The 23,340-nt window shown below is 51.7% G+C and overlaps 1 protein-coding gene across 2 annotated transcripts in view; it reads right to left on the minus strand.

Moving 5' to 3' along the window:
• Positions 1–23,340, minus strand: part of PTPRN2 (protein tyrosine phosphatase receptor type N2) — a 374,930-nt gene that overhangs the window by 308,052 nt on the left and 43,538 nt on the right. For both annotated transcript variants that reach the window (XM_045837782.1, XM_045837783.1), the window contains exon 2: positions 14,732–14,782. In XM_045837782.1, the coding sequence (XP_045693738.1) occupies positions 14,732–14,782 (51 nt within the window). The remainder of the gene's footprint in view (positions 1–14,731; positions 14,783–23,340) is intronic.

A 23,340-nucleotide genomic window follows, 5' to 3' on the forward strand; every position in this document is an offset into this window, starting at 1 on the left:
CCGCTGACTGCAGCTGAGAACCGGGAAGAATGCCCTGGGAAGCCCCTGACTAGTCCTCTGTCAGAAAAGCGGCTAAAATCCTTCCCACCCTCATGAGTATATCCGATTCCGCTTGGCCTTCAAGGCTGCCTCGCTCCGCATCTCCGGGGTTCTCTTCACCTAAACCAACTGTTAGCATCCGGTAGGATGGAACCCAGCCAACCATCTGAGACCCTCTCAGCCAGGGCTGCCTACGCAACAAGCTCCTACAAGAGGGACGTGGGCGCTGGAGTGCTTTACTTCACGCCAAGATGAAAAGAGAAGTAATTTTTAGAAATAGGGAAGCAGGAGGCAGTGATGCACACAGGAGCTGGTGTGACTCACAGAGCATTGAAGGGGAGAGGCTGTTCTGTGTGGCCCCGAAAGAGAGAGTGAGCGCTGGCGGGACCCTTAAGGAAGCCCTTCCTAATAAGAGTCATGAGGTTGTTCTTTAAAGAATTTTGTACACACACACAGAAAACTAGAAGTATTCCTCACCCCCCACCCAGCCTGAGGACTTGCTGTTAACATTCTAGCTCATTTCCTTTTTCTCCCATTTGGGCAATCTTAACCCCGTTGAGATCACATAACTTGTATAATTGTATGGCTTCCTTTTTCATGTGACATTATTCCACAAGAATTTTCGCATGTCTGTGGAAAACCCCTTACACGGAGTGTGTAGTCTCTGCATGGTGCTAACACACGATAAGTGCTCAGAACTCGTACATTTCTCCCCTAACTGAGCCCCAAACACATCCAGCTTGGGGAAACTACAAACAATAAACCCCTCACACTGGGAGCTCTGGGAGCAGGTTTCAAACGCGCTTGGTGTGACTGGAGTCTGTGTGTGTCCAGGCCGTGCAGAACAGCAGGTGTGCGCTGCAGCAGGGAGCTGGGTGTGGTGAGGGTGAAGGTCATGGAATGTGTGAGGCCTGAAACACCCAGGCTTGGTGTATCAGCTAAGGCGATCTACTTTAAGGCCGTCAGATACGTTTAAAATGTCAAGAGAACAAACCATGGCTATAGAAATATTATTTTAAAAAATGTTTTATTAAAATGTTGTATACCTTCCAAAAAGTGGACCCACCAGAAGCGTCAGCCTGATGAATTTTTATGGAATGAACACATCCACCCCCTCTGACACAGACCCAAAACCCAGAAGCACCCCTGCCTGCCTCGTCACCACTCAGTTAGCTTTGTCTCTTGGAACTTCATGTAAATGGAGTCACACCGTGTGTGTCCTGCTCCATCGGCTCGTCTGCTCAACACTGTGCTGTGAGACCGATCTATGTGGTTTGCGCGACAACAGCTGTTTTCTCTCTAGTATTTCACGGTATGCACATGCCACAATTATACATTTCTCTGTCTCAGATGTGCAAGTTATTTCCAGTTTGGGACAGCTTTAAATGATACTGCAAGGAAAATTCTCACTGGGTTTTTTGTATATCCAAGTATGCATTTCTGTTGGGTAGATAACTGTAGTGGAATTACTGGGCCCTAAGAAATGAATTTGTCCAGCTTTCACAGGTGTGAATCAGCCTGCTGGGACTGTCCTTACACCTGTCCTTTGTGTGTCTAAGCAGCCACTTCTGAATCATAAGGAAAAAGTCTATGTTCCCAGGTTTGCCACTTCATCTGAATTTATAGGGAAAAGTTGTTCATAATATTCTTTTTCTGTCTTATTGATGTCTGTAGTGTCCATAGTGAAGTCTACTTTTTATTCCTGGTGTTGGTGATTTGGCCCTTCCCTCTTTCATTCTTGATCAATTTTGCCAGAAATTTGTATTAAAATCTTTTTAAAGAACCAGGGATTGGTTTTGTTCATTCTCTGTACTGTATATTTGTTTTCTACTATAGTATTTTTTGTTCTTTATGTTTGAACAGTCATTTCAGTGAGTATGCCATTTCTAGGTTGACAGTGATTTTATCTCACCATATCAGAAGTGTCTTGCACTCTCTTCTCGTTTCTAGTTTCTGCTAAAAGTCTTACTGACGAATGTAATGTTGCTTTTCAGATTTGCTCTTCAGTTTTGGTTTTTACTGATTTCACTGTGATGTTCAGAAGTGTGGTTCTCTTCGAATTCAACCTATGATGTTACACCATACAAAACAACCAATATTAAAGCTTTTTTACCTACAAAATGGCTATGTTGTAGCTCTTAAAATCCAAGGTTTGGTATCTTCCTTCAGTAGGGAAAAGAAACCCCAGACATTATTGTTTCTGTACCATTTTCCCCTACTGACACAGACACTAGACCTGTCAACATACCCTGCATGTCTCACATACCCTTTTCTACAGTCTTACCAGCTTTGCTGTTGTTCTGCCTGGTTATTTCCTCCTGATGCACTTGCAGCCCACTAATCCCCTCTCCTGCCATGCCCAGTCTTTGGTTATATCTGTCATTTAGTTTCTAAATTCAAGGCCAGTACCTTCAGCTGATTATTGTAATCATAGATAATCATAGAGTTTATCTCTCTGGCAAAATTTTCTATCTTGTCTTGTATTTTCTTGGACATATTAATCACAGCTATTTTAAAATTCAAGTGTGATCAGTTCAGGAACTGTCTGCAGACATACATCTGTTTCTGTGTCTTGGTCCTGGGCATCCTTTCATGACAATAGAATGGCAGACATCATGGGAGAAAGTGCAGAAGCTCTGGGGGTTTTATCCTCTTACCCTCCTCCTCAGGTAGGCAGCCAGGTGGGGGCAATCACTGAACCCAACAAGGCTTGGGCGTGGGCCTTCCCACAGGGGTCACCCTACCTGGGGTTTACCTACTCACCTAGGATGTAACCCCTTGGGGATCTCAGGTGAGACCTGGGGTATGTGTTATGAACCCTCCTTCTTAGAAGTTCTTGAATCCCAGTTTTGTCTCTTTGGCATCATGAGACTGCCAAAAAGTTCTCCTCTGCTTTTCCGTGCCCCGCTGGTTAGCCTCTAGCCATGCAAGTCAAGAATTAGGCAAATGTCTCAAAGGAAGAAGCCACAGGTGCCGGGCTATCTGTGCCTGTTTCTCTTTGGGATCTGGAGTAATTCACGTCTGTGTGATCCAATGTATTTCATGCGGCTTTAATTTCATACCTGTGATTTAATAACTAGGTTGAACACCACCTTATTATATATTTCTGTCATTTGGATTTCTCCCTTAAAAGTTTCTGTTAAAATGTTTTTGCCAATTCTTTTCTTGGCTTTCTTTTTCTTAATAATTTGTTGTGATTTTTTATATATTTTGACTATGAGATCTCTGTTGGTTATATGTGTTAAAAATATCTTACCATTCTATCACTTATCTTTCAACTTTCTTCTTAGTGTGCTTTGTATTAAGAGATGTTCTCACCCTGACTGGTCTAACTCATTGGGTTAGGTGTTGTCCCATAAATCGAAAGGTTGCTGGTTCAATTCCCAGTCAGCGCACATGCCTGGGTTGCAGGCCAGGTCCCTAGCTGGGGGCATATGAGAGGTAATTGATCAATGTTTCTCTCCCTCTCTTCTTCCTTTCTTTCCCCCCTCTATAAATAAATAAATAAAATCTTTTAAGAGAGAGATGTTCTTGATTTTAACATAGATGAAATTACCAATCTTGTCCTTTGTATTCAGTACTTATTTCCTGTTTCAAAATTGTTGTGTACTCTGAGTTCTTAAAAAAGTTATATTCTCATCTAAAAATCTTTATAGTTTTGCCTTTCAAGCATATAGGAGTAGCAACTTGTGAAAGAAACTAGGTCCAATTGTATTTTTTTCTAATATGGATCCCAGCTATTCTTCATCTTAATTTTTTAATTCAGAATGTCCAGAGACCTTTATTTATCAGCATATATACAGGTCCATTTTGAAGATGAACCATAATTTAAAGTACATTTAGAATGTCCTTTTTTTTTCTATTTCAAGGTTTCAAAGAATCATTGCACATTAGATTCTTTACACACATGCTTAAGCATATTCATCATGTAATTTCATAGAAGTGGACCTGGTGAGTTATAAGTAGGTACATTTTAAATTTTCTTAGATATTGGGGTTTCTGTCTTGCTTAAAAACATTTATTACCTCTAAAAAATTATTAAAAATTCCCCCAAGTTTTTGTAGTACTTATAAAATCACATTATACTTTTAAGTTTTTGAGCCATCTGGATTTTATTTTGGGGTAAGGAGTTTGGGAGGGATCCAGCTATATATTTTCCAAATGTCTGGCCAGTTGTCCCCAAATCATTACTGAATAATACATTTTTCCCCACTGATTTAAAATGTCATCATTATCATATACTAAAACCCCATATGCATTTTGATCTATTTCTAGACTTTCTATTCTTTTCCTTCAATCTGTCTGTCTATTCATGATCACAGCCACTTGGGTTTAAATATTCTGTCACCATCAAGCACCACAGCCTGGACTGGTCAGCCCGCACCCCATGCACAACTGCTCCAGTTCATAACTTTCCTGTTTAGCCTCATATTCAGTTCTCAACATAGACTTTAAGCTAGTTTGCTTAATTTAAAATTTTTTTTGCCTTGACTGGTAGCTCAGTTGGTTAGAGCATCGTACTGATACACTGAGGTTGTGGGTTTGATCCCGGTCAGGGCACATACAAGAATCAACCAATGAATGCATGAATAAGAAACGGCAAATCAATGTTTATTTCTCTGTCTGTTTCCCTTCCCCCTCTCTCTAAAATCAATTTAAAAATTGTTTTAAAAAGACGTTTTGTCAGTGGATTGAGTGCGGGCTGGGAACCAAAGTGTCCCAAGTTCGATTCCCAGCCAGGGTACATGCCTGGGTTGCAGGCCATAACCCCCAGCAACCGCACATTGATGTTTCTCTCTCTCTCTCTCTCTCTCTCTCTCTCTCTCTCTCTCTCCCTTTCCTCTCTAGAAATACATAAATAAAATCTAAAAAAAAAAAGACATTTTGTTAATGTTTTCTGATGGTTAAACATAAAAGTTAATTCAGAGGGAACTGATATTCTTACATGAAACCCTCCTACCAGAAACACTCCTTCCAGTTCTTCAGCTTCCCTCAGGTCCGTCCTGGACAGCCCGGACCTGCCTGTGTACTTTCCGTGTCCACTGTCTTCATGTGCCTCCACTCTTTCCGTCGATGGTCACAGGTGTTCTTCCTGAAGAACTCCTTGTAGTATTTGTTTATTCAGGGCAGCCGTCAATAAATTCTCCCAATTTTTTGATGGCCTGAAAATGTCGTTGTTTCCATCTCCTTTTTGGAAGGTACTTGCTCTGGGTATAGATTGTTAAGTTGGCAGTTATTTTCTTTCAGTTCTTGGCAGATAAAAATGCATGATTTTCTAGCTGCCCTGTCAAAGTTGTCTGTCAACCACATAAGGAACCACATCCAAAATCCATTGGTTTAAAATGATAATCAGGCACTGTTTCTTGCTGTCTGTGAGGGAGCTGGCTGCCCATGACTCTCTCCTACTGTGCAGGCAGCGGGCGGACTCACGTCTTCGAGAGAACATCAGAGCAGCAGGAGGGGTCCCCTAGTGTGGGGACCAGCACCTCTGCTACTCCACCCTCACCCACTATGCAGAGCTGCTCAGCAGAGGGTCTGTGAGAGGGCAGGGAAACGAGGGAGTAATGTGGTCTCTCCCACACCCGCTCAGAGCCACCTTTCGTCCGGCCCCTTTCAGGCTTTCTTACATTTGTGTGTTCAACAATTTCACTTTACTGTTCCCAAGTCCCAGGTGAGCGGATGATCTTCTTGGGATCCATGGTGCTTCCTGAATGTTTGTTTGGTTTCTTTCATACATTTTGGAAACTCTTCAATATTGCTTCTGCCCATTCTCTCCCCTCCTTTGGGCACTTCCATCTCAGAATGCCATCTCCTTACCATGTCCACATGTTAAGGAGCTGCCCTCTCTCTGTATTTTCCATCCTTTTTTCTCTCTGGAGATGGTCTTCTGACCTACTTCACACTCACTGCTCCCCACTTCCACTACGTCTGATCTGCTGTTAAACACACCAGCTGCATTCCTAAATTTAGTTCATGCATTTTTCAGCACTAGAATTTCCACGTGTTTATTTTCCTATGGACTGTACTTCTCTGAAATTCTTCATGTACCAACTGTTGTTTGAATATATTAATCACCATTCTTTCAGTGTCAGCATCTGCTGACTGAAATACCTACCCCAGTTCAAAGCCTGTCTCTACTATCTGGCTACTTTTTCTTGGTTCTGTCATGCCATCCTGTTTCTCCCAACAAAGTAACAGCCTTACAAATAGCCAGTATACTTTGCAACCAGAATTTTGTAAAATAAAGCATATGCAATCTCCCATAAGTTGTAAAACACCATGCAGGTATCAGCAATAATTTGTAGCATTTTTATAGTCCTCATGTGTCTTGGACTAATATTCTTAATAACGAAACAGAATGCTGTCGTTCGGGTAGACTGGGGTTATTTACCTAAGACAGTTTTGCATTGCAATCTGCAATTTCTTAAATGCCAAATTAGTCATTTGCATTGATTTGCATCTCCACAGAGAAATATCATTTATGCTAATGATGCTCTTGCTAACAAACCATAGAAGTAATAATGAAGAGACTGAAACCCCCTCCATACTTCTGGCTTTGCTGCACAAACCACAGCTGGCATTTTAGTACAGATGTCATGGAATTTCTAGGGTGGGAAGGTTGTTAGAGATCATCAGCTCAGTGGTTCTCAGCAATGAGTGCACATGAGAGTCACTTCAAGGAGCTTAAGGAGAAGAAGAAAGGAAGGAAAAGAAAGAGAACTGATGCCTGGCTCTGCCCCCCACCCCCCGAGATTCTGATTCCACTCAGCCAGGCAGCACCTGAGCACCAGGACTGTTTGAGCTTCCGGATATTTCCAATGGTTGGTGACTACTGATGTGGCCACCACACCCCTCACTTCACAGGTGGGAAACCTGACATGACCCCAGTGTGTGGACAGAGGTCCACATGCATGCACACTCATGCACACACACATGCATGCACATGTGCTCGCACACATACCAGATGAATCTGTGACATCAGAGTTTCAGATTAAGAAAATGAACACATTAATCCACAATGAACAGACTGAAAAAAATGTTAAAGTTCGAGTCTAGTTGTTCTGTTTGTGATTCTTCTGAAGAACCAAGAACCAAATGCAAAGTGGTCATACACCTTCGTTTGTGATACAGAGGAGTGAATACTGGACGTAAGCAACTCAAGGCCCCCAACCCAACTGGGCCAGCGGGAGACACGTGACAGTGGTTTAAGTCCAAAGACCAGCCTGAGCCAATCAGGTTAATAGATGGAGATGATGACCAGGCACCAGGCCCGTGAGACTGACCACTGGCCCCACCCTGTCCACCACCTGGAGGGTCTTATACTTGCTCCAGTGCATTTCTATTCCTTGGGGCACCTAAGAGCAGCCAAACTCTACCCAGGTCACCAGAGTGGCCAAAGAGCATTTGCAGTGGCCGTGCAGCAGGTGAGAGAGAAGCCTGCCAGGGGAAGGGGGTTTCCTATCGCCATAATGGCAGGGTCTCACGTGTCGGGAAGAGTGGTTTATTCACTGTAACTGAACCGGGCAGTGGGAGTCCCAGCACAGTCTCGGTGAGGGCCATCAGGTGGTGTGAGGGGGGTAGTCTGGGGACCCGAGGATTCAGAGCCGCCCTCAGCAGAAGTGGCACGCTGGGCCCGAGTGAAGAACGCACCCAGGCTCCAGACCCACACTGACTGCTCACCTGGACTCATGTTCTTCTCTCCATTTATTCAGAACAACAGCCACTCACACTGTCCCTCCAGTGATCGCTGGTCACAGAGCCGCACCGGAATGGACCAAATCAGGGTCGTATCAATGACTCTGAAGCGATGTAGGGTGCCAACGTGTCCTACACCCAGAAGACTCAAAAGCACGGTCCTCAGCCTTTTCAGCCCTCAGCACGTGCAGCCCAGACACAGGAAGAATCAGCCTGCGTCTCCGTGAAAATGCAGCACCCAGAGCTGCTGAAAGAGAGGTGTGCGCCATGCAAATGGGGCCCAGTCAGGGAGTCTCAGCGTGGGGCTCCCGCCAGGGAAACTCCTGACTCAGTGAACTCATCTGCTCTGTCTGCCCGTGAGGCTGCCCCCACCTGGAGGCTGAGAGAACTGCAATGCATGATCTGACAGCAGAGCCCATGCTGGTTAACGGGAGCCGAGGGCACACAACAGCCCAGTGCACCTGCTCTCAGGTCCACTCTTTGAACACGTGTGTGCACCTGGTGTGTGTGTGTGCACAAATGGAGCTGAATCCATTGTAGCTCATCCCAAGCCACTACTGTGGAGGCCCAAACTGCATTTCTTTTCCTGTTGAAATGCCAGACTAACTCGGCTGCACATCAGTTAACTCAGGAATTAATTCCTTTCCCTCTTAGTCTTCATGCACTGGAATGTGGAGTGAACGAGCCCCCGGCCACGTCCAGTGACGTAACCCCGAGTCCCTGGGCTCCGGGCGAATGGCGAGGTGCCCAGCGCCCTGGGAGGATGAGGGGACTGTTCCACCCGCAGGGTGCCTTGGGCAGCACAGATGGTCTTGGTGCTTCATCACTGAGGACAACACCAAGGGGGTGAGCCCATCGAGCGTGCTGCTGGCTGGACCTTTCTCCTGACCGATGTCCCGAGGAAATGCCTGCCCGCCCCTGCGTTACTGGACAAGACCAACGGTGGGCCGGGCATGGAGCAACTGCCGTCGGCAGTGGCCGCCAGTGGGGCGGGATTTGGGGGAGTGGAGGGATAGGAAGGAAACATATCAGTTTTTATTCTATGTATTTCCAAACTCTCTGCTTTTAATGAGAGTGTGTCCGTATCTTTGTATAAGTCATTTTCAAAATAAAGCATGATGAACCCGAGGGGGATCCCCATTTCCCCTGTGTACAGAACCCCCCGTGCTCAGCTTTGTTCCCTGGGGGTGGGCCGCGGGAGGGCCACACCGTGCCCAGGGCCTTCTCCACGGGGAAGCGCAGAGCATTGTCGGGAGCTGAGGACACAGTTCAGGGAGGGCAAGGCCCGAGGGCTGAGGATGGGCAGGAGAACCGTGCCTCCTCAGGTGGCAGCGTGCGTCCCGGAGGGAGTGCGTGGAGGGACGAAGGCGTGTGCCCCAGTCATTTCCACACACTGAGACTCTTCCCAGGACGCTCACCCACAGCCTCCAGCAGAAGGGTCGGCACGCAAACACTGCACCTCAGCTCCCTGAAGCCGCTTCTGCAATTGCCAAAAAGAGCAAGTGAACGACATCATTGGTGAAGATCAAAACCATGGATTCAGCCTCTACATCCTGCTGGAAAAATGGCCTGTAAAGGCCATTTCCCTCCACATCTGTACCGGGATTGACAGTGCCATGAACTGGTGACGCAGGGGACAGAACTGCGACCAGGCCCCCCTCCTCGGAGTCTAGAACCGTGGTCAGACCATGGCTTCTGGTAAACAATGCCACTGCTGCTTTTTACCACAACAGCAGTAGCCAAAACAGGACCATCGTTCTCCGCAAAAGCAGTGAAAATGGTTACTGTAAAGCTGATTATTTAAAGCCATTCCATGGAAACCCACTGTTAAGCACCCCAAAATCAGCCCTAAGAGCTGGGGGGTCCTGAACTCCAAGCTCATCTCCCCAAAGAAGCCAGCATCCCCTGCCCCACAAACCTGCGCAGCCCAGCCTCCTTGCCAGCGGGAGCCTCAGCACGCCGTCCCCCTCATGGGCTCTCCGAGTGCTCATGACTCACAGGGTGTAGACTTTATTGCTGCTACCTAATCTCCTTTTCTAACCGACTGTATTTTTCCATAGTCTCCCACTTGTCAAATTAAAGCTTCTTATTATTATATTTCCTCCAGTGCAATAAAACAGGATAACTCTGTTTATCAAATTTGCCACAGCGTGCTAGGTACCCCAGCAGGTCGCAACCAGCACTTTGACAGACTCAGCTTGTGTTCGCTAAACATAAACACAGAAAAAAATGTTCTGAGAACATCTAATAAAAATACTAATTTCATCTGCTTCATTTAGACCTCAAGAAAGCTTTAGAAGAGAAGAAAAAGGAAGGAGGACCAGCAGCCACGTCCCCGGTCCCTCCTGCAGGGCTGACACAGGGAAGTGGCAGGGGATGTGGCCTGAGACCGGACCCCAGGCCCACCTCTCCCAGGATGTGGCCTCAGGGCCCTCTACACCCAGCGAGGCCCAATGAGCCACCTGATCCACCGCTGGGTGCTGCTTCCTAGAGCTGGAGCAGCTGTCCTGGAGGGACCGGCTGCCACCCCTCCCCAAGCCCCAGTGTGCTCACTCCCCTCTTGACCCCCAGGTCTGTCCCTCACTGGACTTACTGAGAAGTTTTGTGCCCGGTTACCTGCCCGGTTCTAACCCCAAACTGCCCCAAAAGATGCCGGTGGACAGACCACCTTCCAGGTTCCATCTGTCCACCTGCCCAACCACCTCAGGTGCCCAAACATTTCCACCACAAAGCCTCCCTCTGCGTCTAGAACAGGGGTCTCAGGGCTCCCAGGTTGTCCCCTGCCAGAGGGCGGGGGCTTGGCTGGAGTTCTGACCCACGCAGGTCAGGGCCCGAGGCAGCAGGCCTTAACAGACCTGCCTACAGAACCAGCTCAGCAGACTCGGAAGTGTCTTTATTAGACTAGTTTTATGACAACTAGCATGAGACTGCTTTAAAGAAAGAAAGCAATGCCAAAATATTTAAGCATAAGGTAATAACGCCCCCAATGCCCTCTCCAAACTGCCCAAAGATGTCAGGGAGCAGATTCACACCCCCTTCTGGCCATACAGGGAGGGAAATATACCTGCGTGTAAGGGTTTTCCCAGAATGTCATCATCAGTCCTGCGGCTTCTCACGCACGGACACTTTTGTGGTTGGGAAATAGACATCTAACTCATTTTTAAGTAGCTGTGTAATATTCCATACCATAGGCCCGCCGTAATTTATGACACCATTCTCCTCTCAGTGGACTGGCAGGAGTTGTTACAGTTTGGGGCCACCTTTGCTTTTATACATGTGAGTCCCCAAAATAAATCTAACCATCAATATATTTTTCATTTAATTGATATTGCCAGGTTACATTCCTAACGATTATTCACAACTTACATTCTTACTAGCAAAATACGTCAAGTGCCTACTGCCGTGGGTTCTCATGTTTTCAATTTTGGTAATCTATGGTATGGCTTACAGTTACATTCCCCTTATTGAGGGTAAACACATTTTCATACATTATGTAGGCCATTTACCATTCACATCTTTGCCCTTCTTCCTGTTGAATTCTTTGCCTTTTTCTTATAATGTGTAGGAGCCCTTTGCAATTAAGAATACACACCCTTGTTGTTAATGGTTTCTCCAGGCCGTTTCCCTCTGTTAATTGTGGTAGAACACACATAACAGCAAATGTGCCATCTGAACCGTGTTCAAGGGCACAGCTCAGTGGCACTGGACACCTCCCCATTGCTGTGCAGCCATCCCCACCACCGTCGCCAGAGCTTCCTGTCTTCCCACACCGGGACTCTGTCCCCATTACACACCCCCCGCACCTGACCCCCAGTGTCTACTTTTTGTCTCTATGAATCTGACTGCAGGTGCACTTCCCTCGGACGTTCTGTGGGTCCAGCCTTGACCCCCATAACAAAGCAAAGCAATAAAGCAAGTTGCACACATTTTTTGGTTTCCCAGTGCATACAAAAGTTGCATTTACACTATAGTGTAGTCTGTTCAGTGTGAAATAGCACTGTGTTTTAAAATGTGCACACCTTAGTTAAAAATATGTTATTGCTAAAAATTGCTGACATCACCTGAGCCTTCAGAGAGTTGTAACCCTTTTGCTGATGGGGGTCTTCCCTCGAGGTCAATGAAAACAGCATCTGCGAAGCACAGTCGGGGAGGTCTGCATACCCCTGGGACCCCACAAAAGGAAGTCACACGGTATGTGTCCTTTGTGACCGGCCTATGTCACTGAGCGTGACCTCTTCTGGTCCATCCACGTTGCAGCCCGTGTCAGAACGCCCTTCCTCCTGAGCCCTTCCTCCTGAGCCTGGGTGACAGTCCACAGCACGCACAGGCCACGCTGTGCTTGTCCATCCACCCGCTGCGAAAGCCGGGCTGCTCCACTCAGGAGCTGCTGCGGACACTGGCGCACACACCCTCGGTCCCTGCTTCACATTCTTCTAAGTATGTGCTCGGACTGCTGGATCACAAGGTCAACTCCATGTTTAGCTTTTTGAGGGACTGTCAAAATGCTTTCCTCAGAAGCAGCACCACTTTGTATTCCCACCCACAGTGCACGCGGGTCCCGATTTCTCCACGTCCTCTCCACACTCGTTTTCTGTGTTTGTTCGTTACAGTCGCCACCCTGATGCGTGGGACGTGGCAGGCTTATCTTTCGACTTTCTTTATAAAATACAGCTGGCCCTTGAACAACACGGTTTGAGCTGCGTGGGTCCACACAGTCTCAGATTTTTTTTCAATATTCAGTCAGCCCTCGGTATCCCTGGGTTCCCCATCTGTGGATTCAAGCAACTAGGGATGGAAAATAGGATTTTCCACTTGCAGTTGGGATACTGGGAACCCGGGGACACAGAGAGCCAACTGCATGTTCTAGCCCATTTACACCAGGGACTCGGGCATCCTGGTGTCCACAGGGTCCCAGAACCAACCCCCTGCAGACACTGAAGAGTAACTGTACCTTATCCCATGCAGCCATTTTCATTTTAACTGTCACAGATGAGGTCTGCTGGGCTTTTGAAAACATATGTAAGGTTAACAGAATTATGTATTTCTACCTCTATCCCAAGAAAAGGAAGGGCAGCGCAGGGAGACAGAGAGAGAGAGGAATCCTGTGTCTGACCACAGAACATTCTGGACTCCATGCAGTGTCCTGGCCACTCCTCCTGCCCCACCCGCTGCCAGGCTGAGTCATGCTGTCACCCATGGCAACCGAGAATCCAGGCAGCACTGCTTTTATCACTGCCGTCAGCTGCGCACTGCACACGACTTTGTGGGATTGGACAAGGCCAGCTTCCTCTGCCCTAGCCAGCCCTCAGCTGCACTAGAATAAATAAACATTGCCTGTCTCCATAAATCAAGGCCTGTGTGTTTATATTTACATTTAAATTGCTTTCCTTTGCCAAAGAATTCAAAGCTATTACCTTATGTAACATCAATGTAATTCCATGTCAGGGAGGCGCGAGGAGGTGAGGGGAGGGAGAGGCCTCGGAGGGTCACGGGACCCGGGCCTGTTTTCTGTCCAGGACAGGGGGAGGGGACAGAGCAGTGGCTTGTACCTTGCCAAGCCGCGTGCGTCTGCAGTCAAATTAACACACACACACACTCCCGTTTCCTTCATATTCAAACTTAACTGCGGGCACATTAAGTATTTTTTAATAAAATTATTTATTTAAAGAAGTCTCCAAATAAAAGCTCCTGAAGGTCCAGCCGCAGGAGCCCGAGTGGTGTGGGCACGAGCCGCCGTCCAGGAGCGAGAACGCTGCCTGTGGCGGGCAGCACCAAGGCGGCCGCAGGCCGAGTTCTGTGATCACTGCTCACCGCACTCTGCACAGAAGCTCCCCCCAAACGAAGAAAAAGGAACCGCCCAGAACTGTCAGCAATTTCCCCCCAGGATACAGCTCAGAAGTCAGTGGCCTCGGACCCGGGACTGTTCGCACTGAGCTTCTCAAGGTGCCCGGTCGTTGCCTTTCGTGCCCTCAAGTGGTGCCTCACTCAGGGAGGGCCCCCAGGACTTGAGGAAAGGGTCCCAGGGACCAGCTGCCCCTGAAAGTCGGCCGTCCCCGCAGGCAGCCACGTCTGCATCGAGAACCAGGAGGGAGTGAGGGGCGCTGTGCCAGGTCGAAAACGCCACGAGTAAGATCCAGGCGACGACAAAGTCCACTCTCCCCCGAAAGGACCGGGATGGGCAGTGGGTGAGAAGAGAGCCCGCACCCACTTCCCAGTGCTGCCAGGGTCCTAGGTGCAGACCCAGTCAGACGTAAGGAGAAGCGACCCTGGCCAGACTTTCCCGGTGGGTGTCCTGGACCAAGACCCTCCCCTTTGCATCCGAAGGGCCACTACCCAATGCATGCTGCCTAAGATACCGGCTTTTCTTCCTCTTCTGAGAGGCAGCCCTCCCAAACACACCCGTCCTTCCTGAGACTCGCTGGGCGGGATGCGTGTGGACCCACCCCGTCTGGAGCCCGGCTGCTGGGAGGACTCCCTGCTGCAGCATCTTAGGTCCTGCCTTGGGGGCTCTGCACCCCCGTTTTCCTCTTGCCTATGAAGAGGGGGGAAACGACCGGCAGGATGACAAGCTTGCCTGCTGGCAGAGAACCCAGAGGAGTGGGGAAGTGGGAGGTCGGAGGAAGGGAGGCTCGGTGCCCGGGGATGTGGATGGCGGGTGGATCCCGTCCAGCCGTCATCAGAGCTCCAGGTCCACCCCCTGTTGTCAAGGAGCTCTCAGGGGCCGCCCTGAAACACTGGGTGCCGGCCCCGACACAGAAGCAGACACACACCTGTGCACAGAAAGAACGCACCCCCCTCCCACTAACGTTCTGCTGCCTCCCCTTCCAATGACGTGCAGAGAGGGTTCAGCTCCACGGCTCTGCGGGAGCATCACATGAAAGGAACCTGACCCCGAGCCTCTGCTCCACACGGGGCCCCTGTCCTGGGTGTCACCTGGATGGGAGGGATAAGGCAAACCCGCCCCACAGCCGCGTATCCGCTGGGGCCGCACACTCACCGTTGACACAGGTCTCGGACGGTCTGCAAAGGCCGTCTTCCAGTAAGCAGCCTGGGAGGAAAAACAGAAAACAGAGCAAAGTCAGAGCTGCAGGTATCGCTGATACCTCGTCGGCCAGAGGCCGCAACGTCAGCCAGCTCCCCAGTCCCAAAGACACAGGCCTCTGCGCTTGGCTTTTCTGAGAGGATGCTGGGACATTCGGAAGCCGCACACACCCCTGGCTTGAGTCGGTGAGAGGACAGCTTCTCTCTCGGGAGGGCACTCGCACACAGCCTGTCCCTTCCGACGTCTGCCCTCGGGGACCTTCCGTGTGAGCAGCTGGGGTGTGAGGGGGGCACCTCTGCAGACCCCCCCTTGGCACAGCTGCCAGGGGCCAGACCCACGGGGCTCCGTCGGCACCACCGCAGGCCTTCTGCGCCACCGCCCACCGCACACGCACCTGGTGTGGACCACAGCCTGCTGGTGTTCCAGGGACAGAAAGAGGGGCAGAGGGAGGTCTCTGCGTGCTGTAAGGACAGACAGAATGCAGCGTGGGAGCGGCGGCAAACACGCTGGCCACAGTGGAGTTGCTGGGGTCGGCCGGAGAAGGTGGCCACTCTGCTGAGTCCTAGCACGTCTCGAGTGCAGAGAAAGGATGGGGCAAACCCGCCCGTGGGAGAGCCAGGCAGGCAGGCAGGCGAGGGTGAACAGCAGTGGGGGGCCCTCCACACTCAGAGGAGGGCCCACCCCAGGGCCCAGACACCATGTTCGCACCCACCGCCGTGAGGGCCCTGAGCCGCCAACGCCTGATGTTTGCGGAGCGCACTGTGCCTTTTGGCAACACCAAGAGCGTTCTCCTGCCAACGCACAAGTCCTCATTCCTATTATCCAACCGGCAAACCCCCGTCCACCCAGTAAGGATCAACTCAAAAGGCCTGTGGAAGCTCCCTGCAACTTGGAGAAACAAAGGTCCCATTTTCCTGAAACGTCGCTGCATGGAAAACAGCATTTCCTCTGTCGGTCTCGCTTCAACCTGTCCTCACCTCCTTCACCTGTGCCCCCAGCTCGGCCCCATCCTCCCTCCACACAGTCACTTCTCACTGGAGGACCGGCACTCCCAGCCCTGCAGGCGGCAGAGGAAAGGGCAAACAGCCAGATAGGGACGCTGCACAGCTGAGCGTTAGGGAGGTTGACTCCCATCTGGTTCCTCCAAAAGCAGTCACCCTGAGAAAGTCACTCGCTTGGCCAGTCTCAGCACTGGGAGCAGGAGCGTCAGGGCCAAGCCAGCGGACCTCGGTGACTCAGTGTGAGCCACCCAGGGGGCTGCGTCGCAGAAGTCCAGAGCTAACCCTTGTCAGTGCCGCAGGACCCAGAGACGGGGCTCCCTCCTGTTTAGAATTCTGTCCGTCACAAAGAAATGGCAGTGGACAGGCTGAGAGAAAAAGCAGCGGGAAAGCCTTATTCCCTTTCCATCCTGTTTCCATTGGGGTGACAATCCGACGTGCCGGGAACAAGGTTTGCATCACAATTAACTCTTGACTCTCAACGGTGGAACAGGGGCCGTTATCGGTACCCCATCCGGTCCATTCCAGGGGACGGGCGAAGGCTGCTCAGAAAGACCCACGCCCGCGGTGCTTCCGTTCATTTACCACCAGAGCTGGAGGTGTGCAGTTCCCCACGCCCCGCAACATGCTAATTGCTGCTAATCTGTGTTGTTCTTTGCTCTAAAATCAGGAAAGGCCATATTTCATTTTAAACATCAGCCACCCACTAACAGTAATGATGACCATAAATCACGGAGAGAAAGAAAAAGACATTGAGACACTCGGCTCTGCCCTGGGCTCAGACTCGGACACACTTTCTTCCCCAAGCGGGCCCCGCTCTCCCTCCCTCCTCGCAGACCAGCTTCAGAACACACGTGCACACCCGCGGACACACGCAGACACTCGCAGACACTCGCAGATACACACAGACACACACTGAACCCTTTCTGTTCCAATTCCGCTTCCCCCTCATTTCCTCCGAGCACTGAGCAGCATCTTGTCACCATCTTGGCGTCTCTTTCTTTCCCGTTGTGAAGCGGAGACGGATCCAACTCTCCCGTGAGCAGCCAGGCCGGCTCTGCTTCTCACGCCCACCACCCCCCAGAGGCGTTTAGGAAGGGTTTCTTCTTCTGTGGTGGAAACGGTCGGTGTGAGTGGGTCCCTGCCGCCCTGGCTGGCTGGAAACTGCAGGCCCACACGTACTGAGTACCTGCCCCTGGTCCCTCCCACTCCCAGGGTGTCCCCTCCAGGGCAATGCCGCTGCAGAAGGGAAGGTGGCCTAAAAACCGAGGGACCTAGCCCACCCTGCCCCACCACCCATGTCCTCCTCACCCTCCTGGCCCACTCTGCTCACCTGACAAAGGGACTGGGGGAACTCCCTCCCCTCACCTCGGGGTGTTTGCAGAGGCCCGAGACTGATGCAAACGCACACTGACATAACAGAGAGGTTTGGACCGGACAACAATGCAAGAAAGAAATCCACGTGAAATGAATCCTCTCACCAAAAAACCCAACAGTTTTTGTCTCAGACAGGCCACGTGAACAGAAGCGGTGGTTCTGGATCTTCTACAAAGCAACTGGAAGGTTCTCAGAAACCAAGAGCATCCTCACCTAATTTTCTCAGAAGCGAGAGTCAATAATGCTACTAAATCAAGAAGAGTTTAGTGTTGTGGACAGATAAAGCTAGAACAGAACCAGCAGCACACGGATTGTATGGTCCATGTTAATAACATGTTACCCTTCTCCAGTGGCGATTTTCCACAAAAACTAAGTCCTCTCACACTTGGATTTTCTGTGACTTGACTGCTTTTCCTCTTTGAGTTCCCAGAGCAGCAAATAAGACGCCGTGAAATCCCCGATACGCTGCCCGGTCTCACTCCTGCGGTCACAGGGGAGCTGCCCGCTGCTGAACAGGTGACTGTGCACCTTCCGTGCACCACCTGGAGTCCGGGCAGCCCTGCCAGGCACGCACTCCCTTCCCACAGGGGAAACGGGCTCAGAAAGGTCGGTCATCTGCCCACAGTCCCCTCAAAGCCTGGCCTGTCTCTCCCAAAGCGTGCTCCCTGCTGCTGTCCAGGCCCTTCACACCTGGCTCCCCTGGGCACAGATGCAGGGGCACACACTAGCGCTTCCCGTGGTCGGGCTGAGCATCCAGACCCTCGGCCTACGGTCTCCATGCCTCCTTCCCACCCCCACCTGCACCTTCTGTGGGCAGGAGCAGATCTGGGGAAAGTAAGGCAGGTCCGGGCCATGACTCAGCCACTGATCACTGGGGCACGCACCCCTGCGGGCCTCTACCACAGGAAAGGAGGGTCACTAATGTCCTCAGAGAGCCCCCTGCACCTGCACACTCCTGCCCCTAAGGCGACAACCCTGGGATCCACCGGCCTGCCCTGCTTCAGCCGTGGGAGCCCCAGGAGCAGAGCCCCATCTGTCAGGAAAGTGGCAGGAGGCCATGCAGAGTGGGCAGCTGTCGATGCCCGGACTCAGGTGCCTTCACTGGTGCAGACGAAAGGAAGGTGGGGGCAAAGCCCCTGCCCTGAGGACCATCCTGTGAGCTCGTTACCAGGAGCACCGCCCTGGTGCAGCCAACCCGGGGCCCATCTCGGGGCAGAGGCCGAGGACCAGAGAACTGATGGAGCAGGGCCCGCCCAGCATCACCACGGGAGCCCAGGGTGGGCAGACGCCTTTTTGTTGCTGGTTTCGGGTTTTGGTCATGCGTCCTGATTTGGCACCTGGTTCGTTTGTTCTCTGCTAACTTGGGCCCCTCTCCCCTGGGAGTTGCCTCCTGGCTCTCAGACGGCTGGACTGCTGTGCTCTGGAAGCTGCAGACAGGACATGTGTGGGCACTTCACAGACGAAGGCGCATGTCCGAACCAGCTTTGGCGACCACGACCCATCAATGAGCAGACTGTCTACTCAGGGAAGGGGGTAAAGGCCTTCTGCAGACGGCCACAGGTGCCATGGGGGCTGCTGTGGTGGGTCCGAGGGCCCCCATCTCCTCCTCGGTGGGTGCCAGGCCAGCACGGACAGCTCTGGTGCCCCCAGAGTGGGCACAACACCCTCGGTCGGCTCCACCGACACCCCCCCAAGTGCCCCCTCACAGTCTTGTTCCTCCTGCTAGGCCTTCCCTGGAGCATGAGTGGTGCCCTGGAAATTGAGTGATTTAACACTAGGAAACCACTCCTTGATTTGCAAGTATCGGGACCTGAATGAGAGACCTTCCAAGGCCCCGTTCTCAAAGGGGAGGGGCCCGGACCTCAGCAAGAATGTTCTCCTGGTTCACTCCCTTCCTTTCCTTGGAGAAGGGGCATTAACCACAGGTGTCACCTACGAGACACTGCTAATCCTCAGATCCACCCTCATTACCTGATGGTTCCCCTCCTGGGGCAGAGCACTGCTCAGGTGCACAGGGAGGTGCTGTCCCCTGTCCTGGGCTCGAGCCTGGTGACCTGGTACCCTTCCTGGAGTGGATGGAGGTCCAGGGACGTGGCCCCTCCAGAGACCAGGGGGCAGGGCCTAGGGGGGTGTCACTCCAACCCTCCTAGGGGTCTGACAGCCCAATCTGTCTCCCACTGGTGTTGGCCACAGGGACACAGAAGCAATTCTAAACTAGGTGGAAGCCGGTTTCACAGAGGCCTGTAAAGCCCAGCTGACGTGAGCTGGCACCTGACAGCGTGAACCAGAACAACACCTGGAGCCACGTCAGAGATGCTGTCACCTGGACAGCTGGACCCAGGGCCCAGGCCAGCACCTGCTATCATTAGGAAGCAGATAAGTGTCTTCTTCAAAACCTGAAGGCCACCCACCACACTCACTCTATTCCCTGGGCCGAGCATGTGGGGAACCTCCTTCTCACATGCTACATGCACACCAGCAAGCACCCTGCATGCCTGAGTCATGTGAGTGCCGAGTGGGTCTCTGGAAATATACTCAGCTCCTCACAACTGCTTCTAATAAGGTGTTTATGCCACAACACCATCCAGCTCCTGTGCAGGGGATGTAACAGACTTCATAGCTTAAAAAATATTAGCCCTTGATGGTGTGGCTCAGTGGGTTGAGCGCCAGCCTGCAAACCAAAGGGTCACTGGTTTAGTTCCCAGTCAGGGCACATGCCTAGGCTGCAGGCCAGGTCACTAGTGGGGGGCACACGAGAGGCAACCATACATTGTTGTTTTCTTCCCTCTCTCCCTCCCTTCCCCTCTCTCTGGAAAATATATAAATAAAATCTTTTAAAATACATATTAGACAAAGTTAAATAATATAAACCTTAACTTCCCCTTGGTGCCCAGCTAACTACCAGCTCACGGCCCCCCAACCCACTGACCCCCACACCCATGGCCACTTCCTGCTGGTGATTTTGTGCATCTGCTCTGCCTCCTCTGAAGCTTAGAAAAAAACAACTGCACTGAACTCCATGAGCCCTGGTCACCACACGTCACGCAGGCCTTTGTAACGGAGACTGGCCAGCAGTGATAGCTCCTTGTCAACTGGGTTTAGATGCCGGGACTGCCAACACAGTGGCTGTCACTGAAGCCCTACATCTCTCTGTCTCCCTAGTGGAAACTCTAAAGGTCACACAACCTGAGGTTCTGGGAATTACACTATGTTCTTTTCCAGGAGCTGCATTAGCAAAGAAAGGGGAGGTGTGAGATTTGAAGAGATGTTCTTTTTTAGAGTCACCTTCATTTTTAATATTCTGAGTGAGGAGGCAGAGGGGCCGGCTCTGCCTCGTGGTAGGTGCTCGGCCTTGGCAAAGCAAAGTGCCACGTTACCTGGGCTCTTCACACGGCTACAGTGCGAGCACAGACCCACACCACGGCAAGTCCCCCGCCCTGTGGTGGTCCTCAATGTTTCTATCAGCCCAGAAGCAACGCTGCCCTGAGACAGGGCAGGGTGTCCAGGCAGGGGCAGAGCCACTCATGCATTCAGGTGCCCCTTGTCTTGGAATGAGACTCTGAAAAGCAAGTAAAAGGTGGAAGAGCCTCACCCCAGAGGTGGGGTTGCGTCTGCGGACTGTGGTTTCACAGGAGCTGGAGCAACCCCCAAAACTGATGCTCACACCCCCTTCTCCAGGGTGACCTGTGCTGTGGGGTCAGAACATTCTCTTTCCCTCACCCAAGATATCATTCTAAAGCTGTGATCAGCAACTCCAAAGACAAAAGGGAAAGGGAGGGCGGGAGGGAGAGAGTGGAGAGAAGAAGGCTGCTTGCTCCGCCCCTCGGAGCAGGTCCCCCGGCACAGTCCTGTCTACCCTGCGAGCTGCCCCTGTCCCCACAAGGGGTGCCCGCAGAAAGAGCTGAGAGAGGCTGGCAGAAGCACACCCTCCGCGGCGTGTCCATCACGCTTCTCCGCCCACAGAAGGGGCTGGGCAGGCCCCAATGTGCGCGAGCCCTTCTCCTTCTCCGGGTGTGGGAGGGAATTCTAATCAAGTGGCTGAGGTCCCTGAGGCCCGCAGCCCGCAGTACGGGTGACGTCAACCCTTGTCCTACACTCCTGCCTCTCCTCTTCCCCGGTCATTAAACAAGGGGCTCTGTTAGGGACACACTGCCCACCCCATGCAGCCCCTTCACCCCGCTCACCTTGTCAGTCCTGCCCCAGACACACCCAGGCATGACTCAGGGACAGCACCCACCTGGCCACGAAAACCCCTAGCCCAGCACCCCTCACTCTCAAACACTGGAACCGGAGACATTTGGAGGGAAAATAGGCTGTTATTACCTTTCCACTTTATCCTGTGTGGGTTACAAAGTCTGCTCTTCACAGTGGCTTGGACAGAGAAAACATTATCATGCATGCAGACACTGGCCCCAGGGACAACACCACCACGCACACTGGCAACCTGTCGCAGAGGGACCTCTGTCTGACAAGTCATCAGGCAGCTCGGGAGATCACAGGGACGGGTGGGCTCTGACAGGCAGTGCCGGCCGGCCCTCCCAGAGCCCCCGGGGCTGCAGCTCCCGAAGCAGGAGACCTCCCTGTGTACCACGAAACCCCGGCGGCAGGCCTGACCCCACGCTGTCCAGGCCCGGGGACCACAGTCTGAGTGGGCCTTCAGCTCCTTTCTTGGGCCGGAGACGGACAGCCGGCAGATCACACAGCCGGAGGGTCGTCGGGACGCAGCCTGCTCCCTCCAGGTCTGACGCGTTTCCCCTGCAGCTACTATGAGCTGGGTGCTGCCTTAGACTCCGGGCACCGTGTGGACTGAACAGAGGCCGAGGCAAAGAAGGGACGAAAACGCACGGGTCGTGAACGGAGACAGGAGAGCGCAGGCAGTGAAGCCAGGTAGCAGGGCAGGAGTGGGGCAGGGGTGGAGGGGGCCCCCTAGATGATTCTGGAAAGTTCAGTCCAGGCGGGCTGCAGGTCCATGTTCGTGGGTATTCAGCCTCAGAGGAAGGAGATGGCCTTGCGGCCCAAGGACCAGCCAGCAGCCGGGCTCTGAGCCCAAACCCAGCCAGGACCAGAGTGGAGCTCGCCGAGTGCGCATTCCCCAGGACACCGCTGCAGGGATGTCAGCTTCCCAGGAGGACCGAGAGCTGATCTCGCGACAAACCGACATCCGTCCATCTGCCCCACTGCGGGCTTCCCAGGTTCCGCCCACGACACAACTTTGGGCGAAGGCTGCCGCTGAGTTCTGTGCAGCGGTGTGGCCCCAGGCTCAGCGCCCTCCCTGACTCGCCTCATTCCCAGATACGGCCGAAGACCCACGAACAAGGGCAAGCAGCGCCACACAGGTCACGGGAGACAACGCCAGGCCCTCCCCAGACCTCTCTCCCCGCGTCCTTGCTCCGCTGGCTCTGTCCCGTTGGTGGGACACGTACCACCGTGACATCTGTGTTCAGTGGGGGGTGAACACACCATAGCCCGTGACCCCCCTCTCCCCCCGCAGGGCCAGCGTCTCACACGCAGAGAGCCCTGCACCGCCCGGGGAGGGCCTCCGAGGGCTGGGCCCTCCGACCGGCGAGTCCTGCAAGGAGTTTCTAAAATAAGAAAAACCAAACTCACGTTGAGCAGCTTCCTGGATTCCAAGCTCTAAATGCTTATATTTGTTTAAACTCTCATAAGAATAAGTCATTGTTCTAGATTCTGGATATCTACCAGAATTCTGCATTTCGTGTGAATGGCACATGAGCTAGTTATGGGGACATTCCTGCTTTACCAGTTTAGTCGACTTGAACTAGGTGCATTGTGGGTGGCATTTTAACTGGCTCTTTATTTTTTGTGCTCAAAAATTTCCTGAAATAGAACAATATCTTCAAAAGAAGGATATTTTCTGAATTATTCTTTTGGGTTATGAAAGCATTCCTAAGCTTGTTTCCATGGTTACAAGGTTAAAGAAAACCTCTGGAAAAAAATATCTATGAGAAACCTTAAATGTCAGATTCTGAGGGTAAAATCAGACACTCTGCAGGAGAAAGAAGCGGAACCTCTGAGAACCCCCCACTACTAACATGTGCGAGCTTAAATTACAGCACACCCCAGGGAAGAACAGTGCCAAAAGCAAAAATAAAGTGAAGGAAACTGGTGAAACTTAGGACTGCTGAGAGAGGGAATGAGGTATGTATCGCAGAGCACAGCCTTCTGCAA

This window comes from Phyllostomus hastatus, unplaced genomic scaffold (assembly GCF_019186645.2).
Source record: "Phyllostomus hastatus isolate PE091 unplaced genomic scaffold, TTU_PhHast_1.1 phas_contig_244, whole genome shotgun sequence".
Lineage (NCBI taxonomy): Eukaryota > Metazoa > Chordata > Mammalia > Chiroptera > Phyllostomidae > Phyllostomus > Phyllostomus hastatus.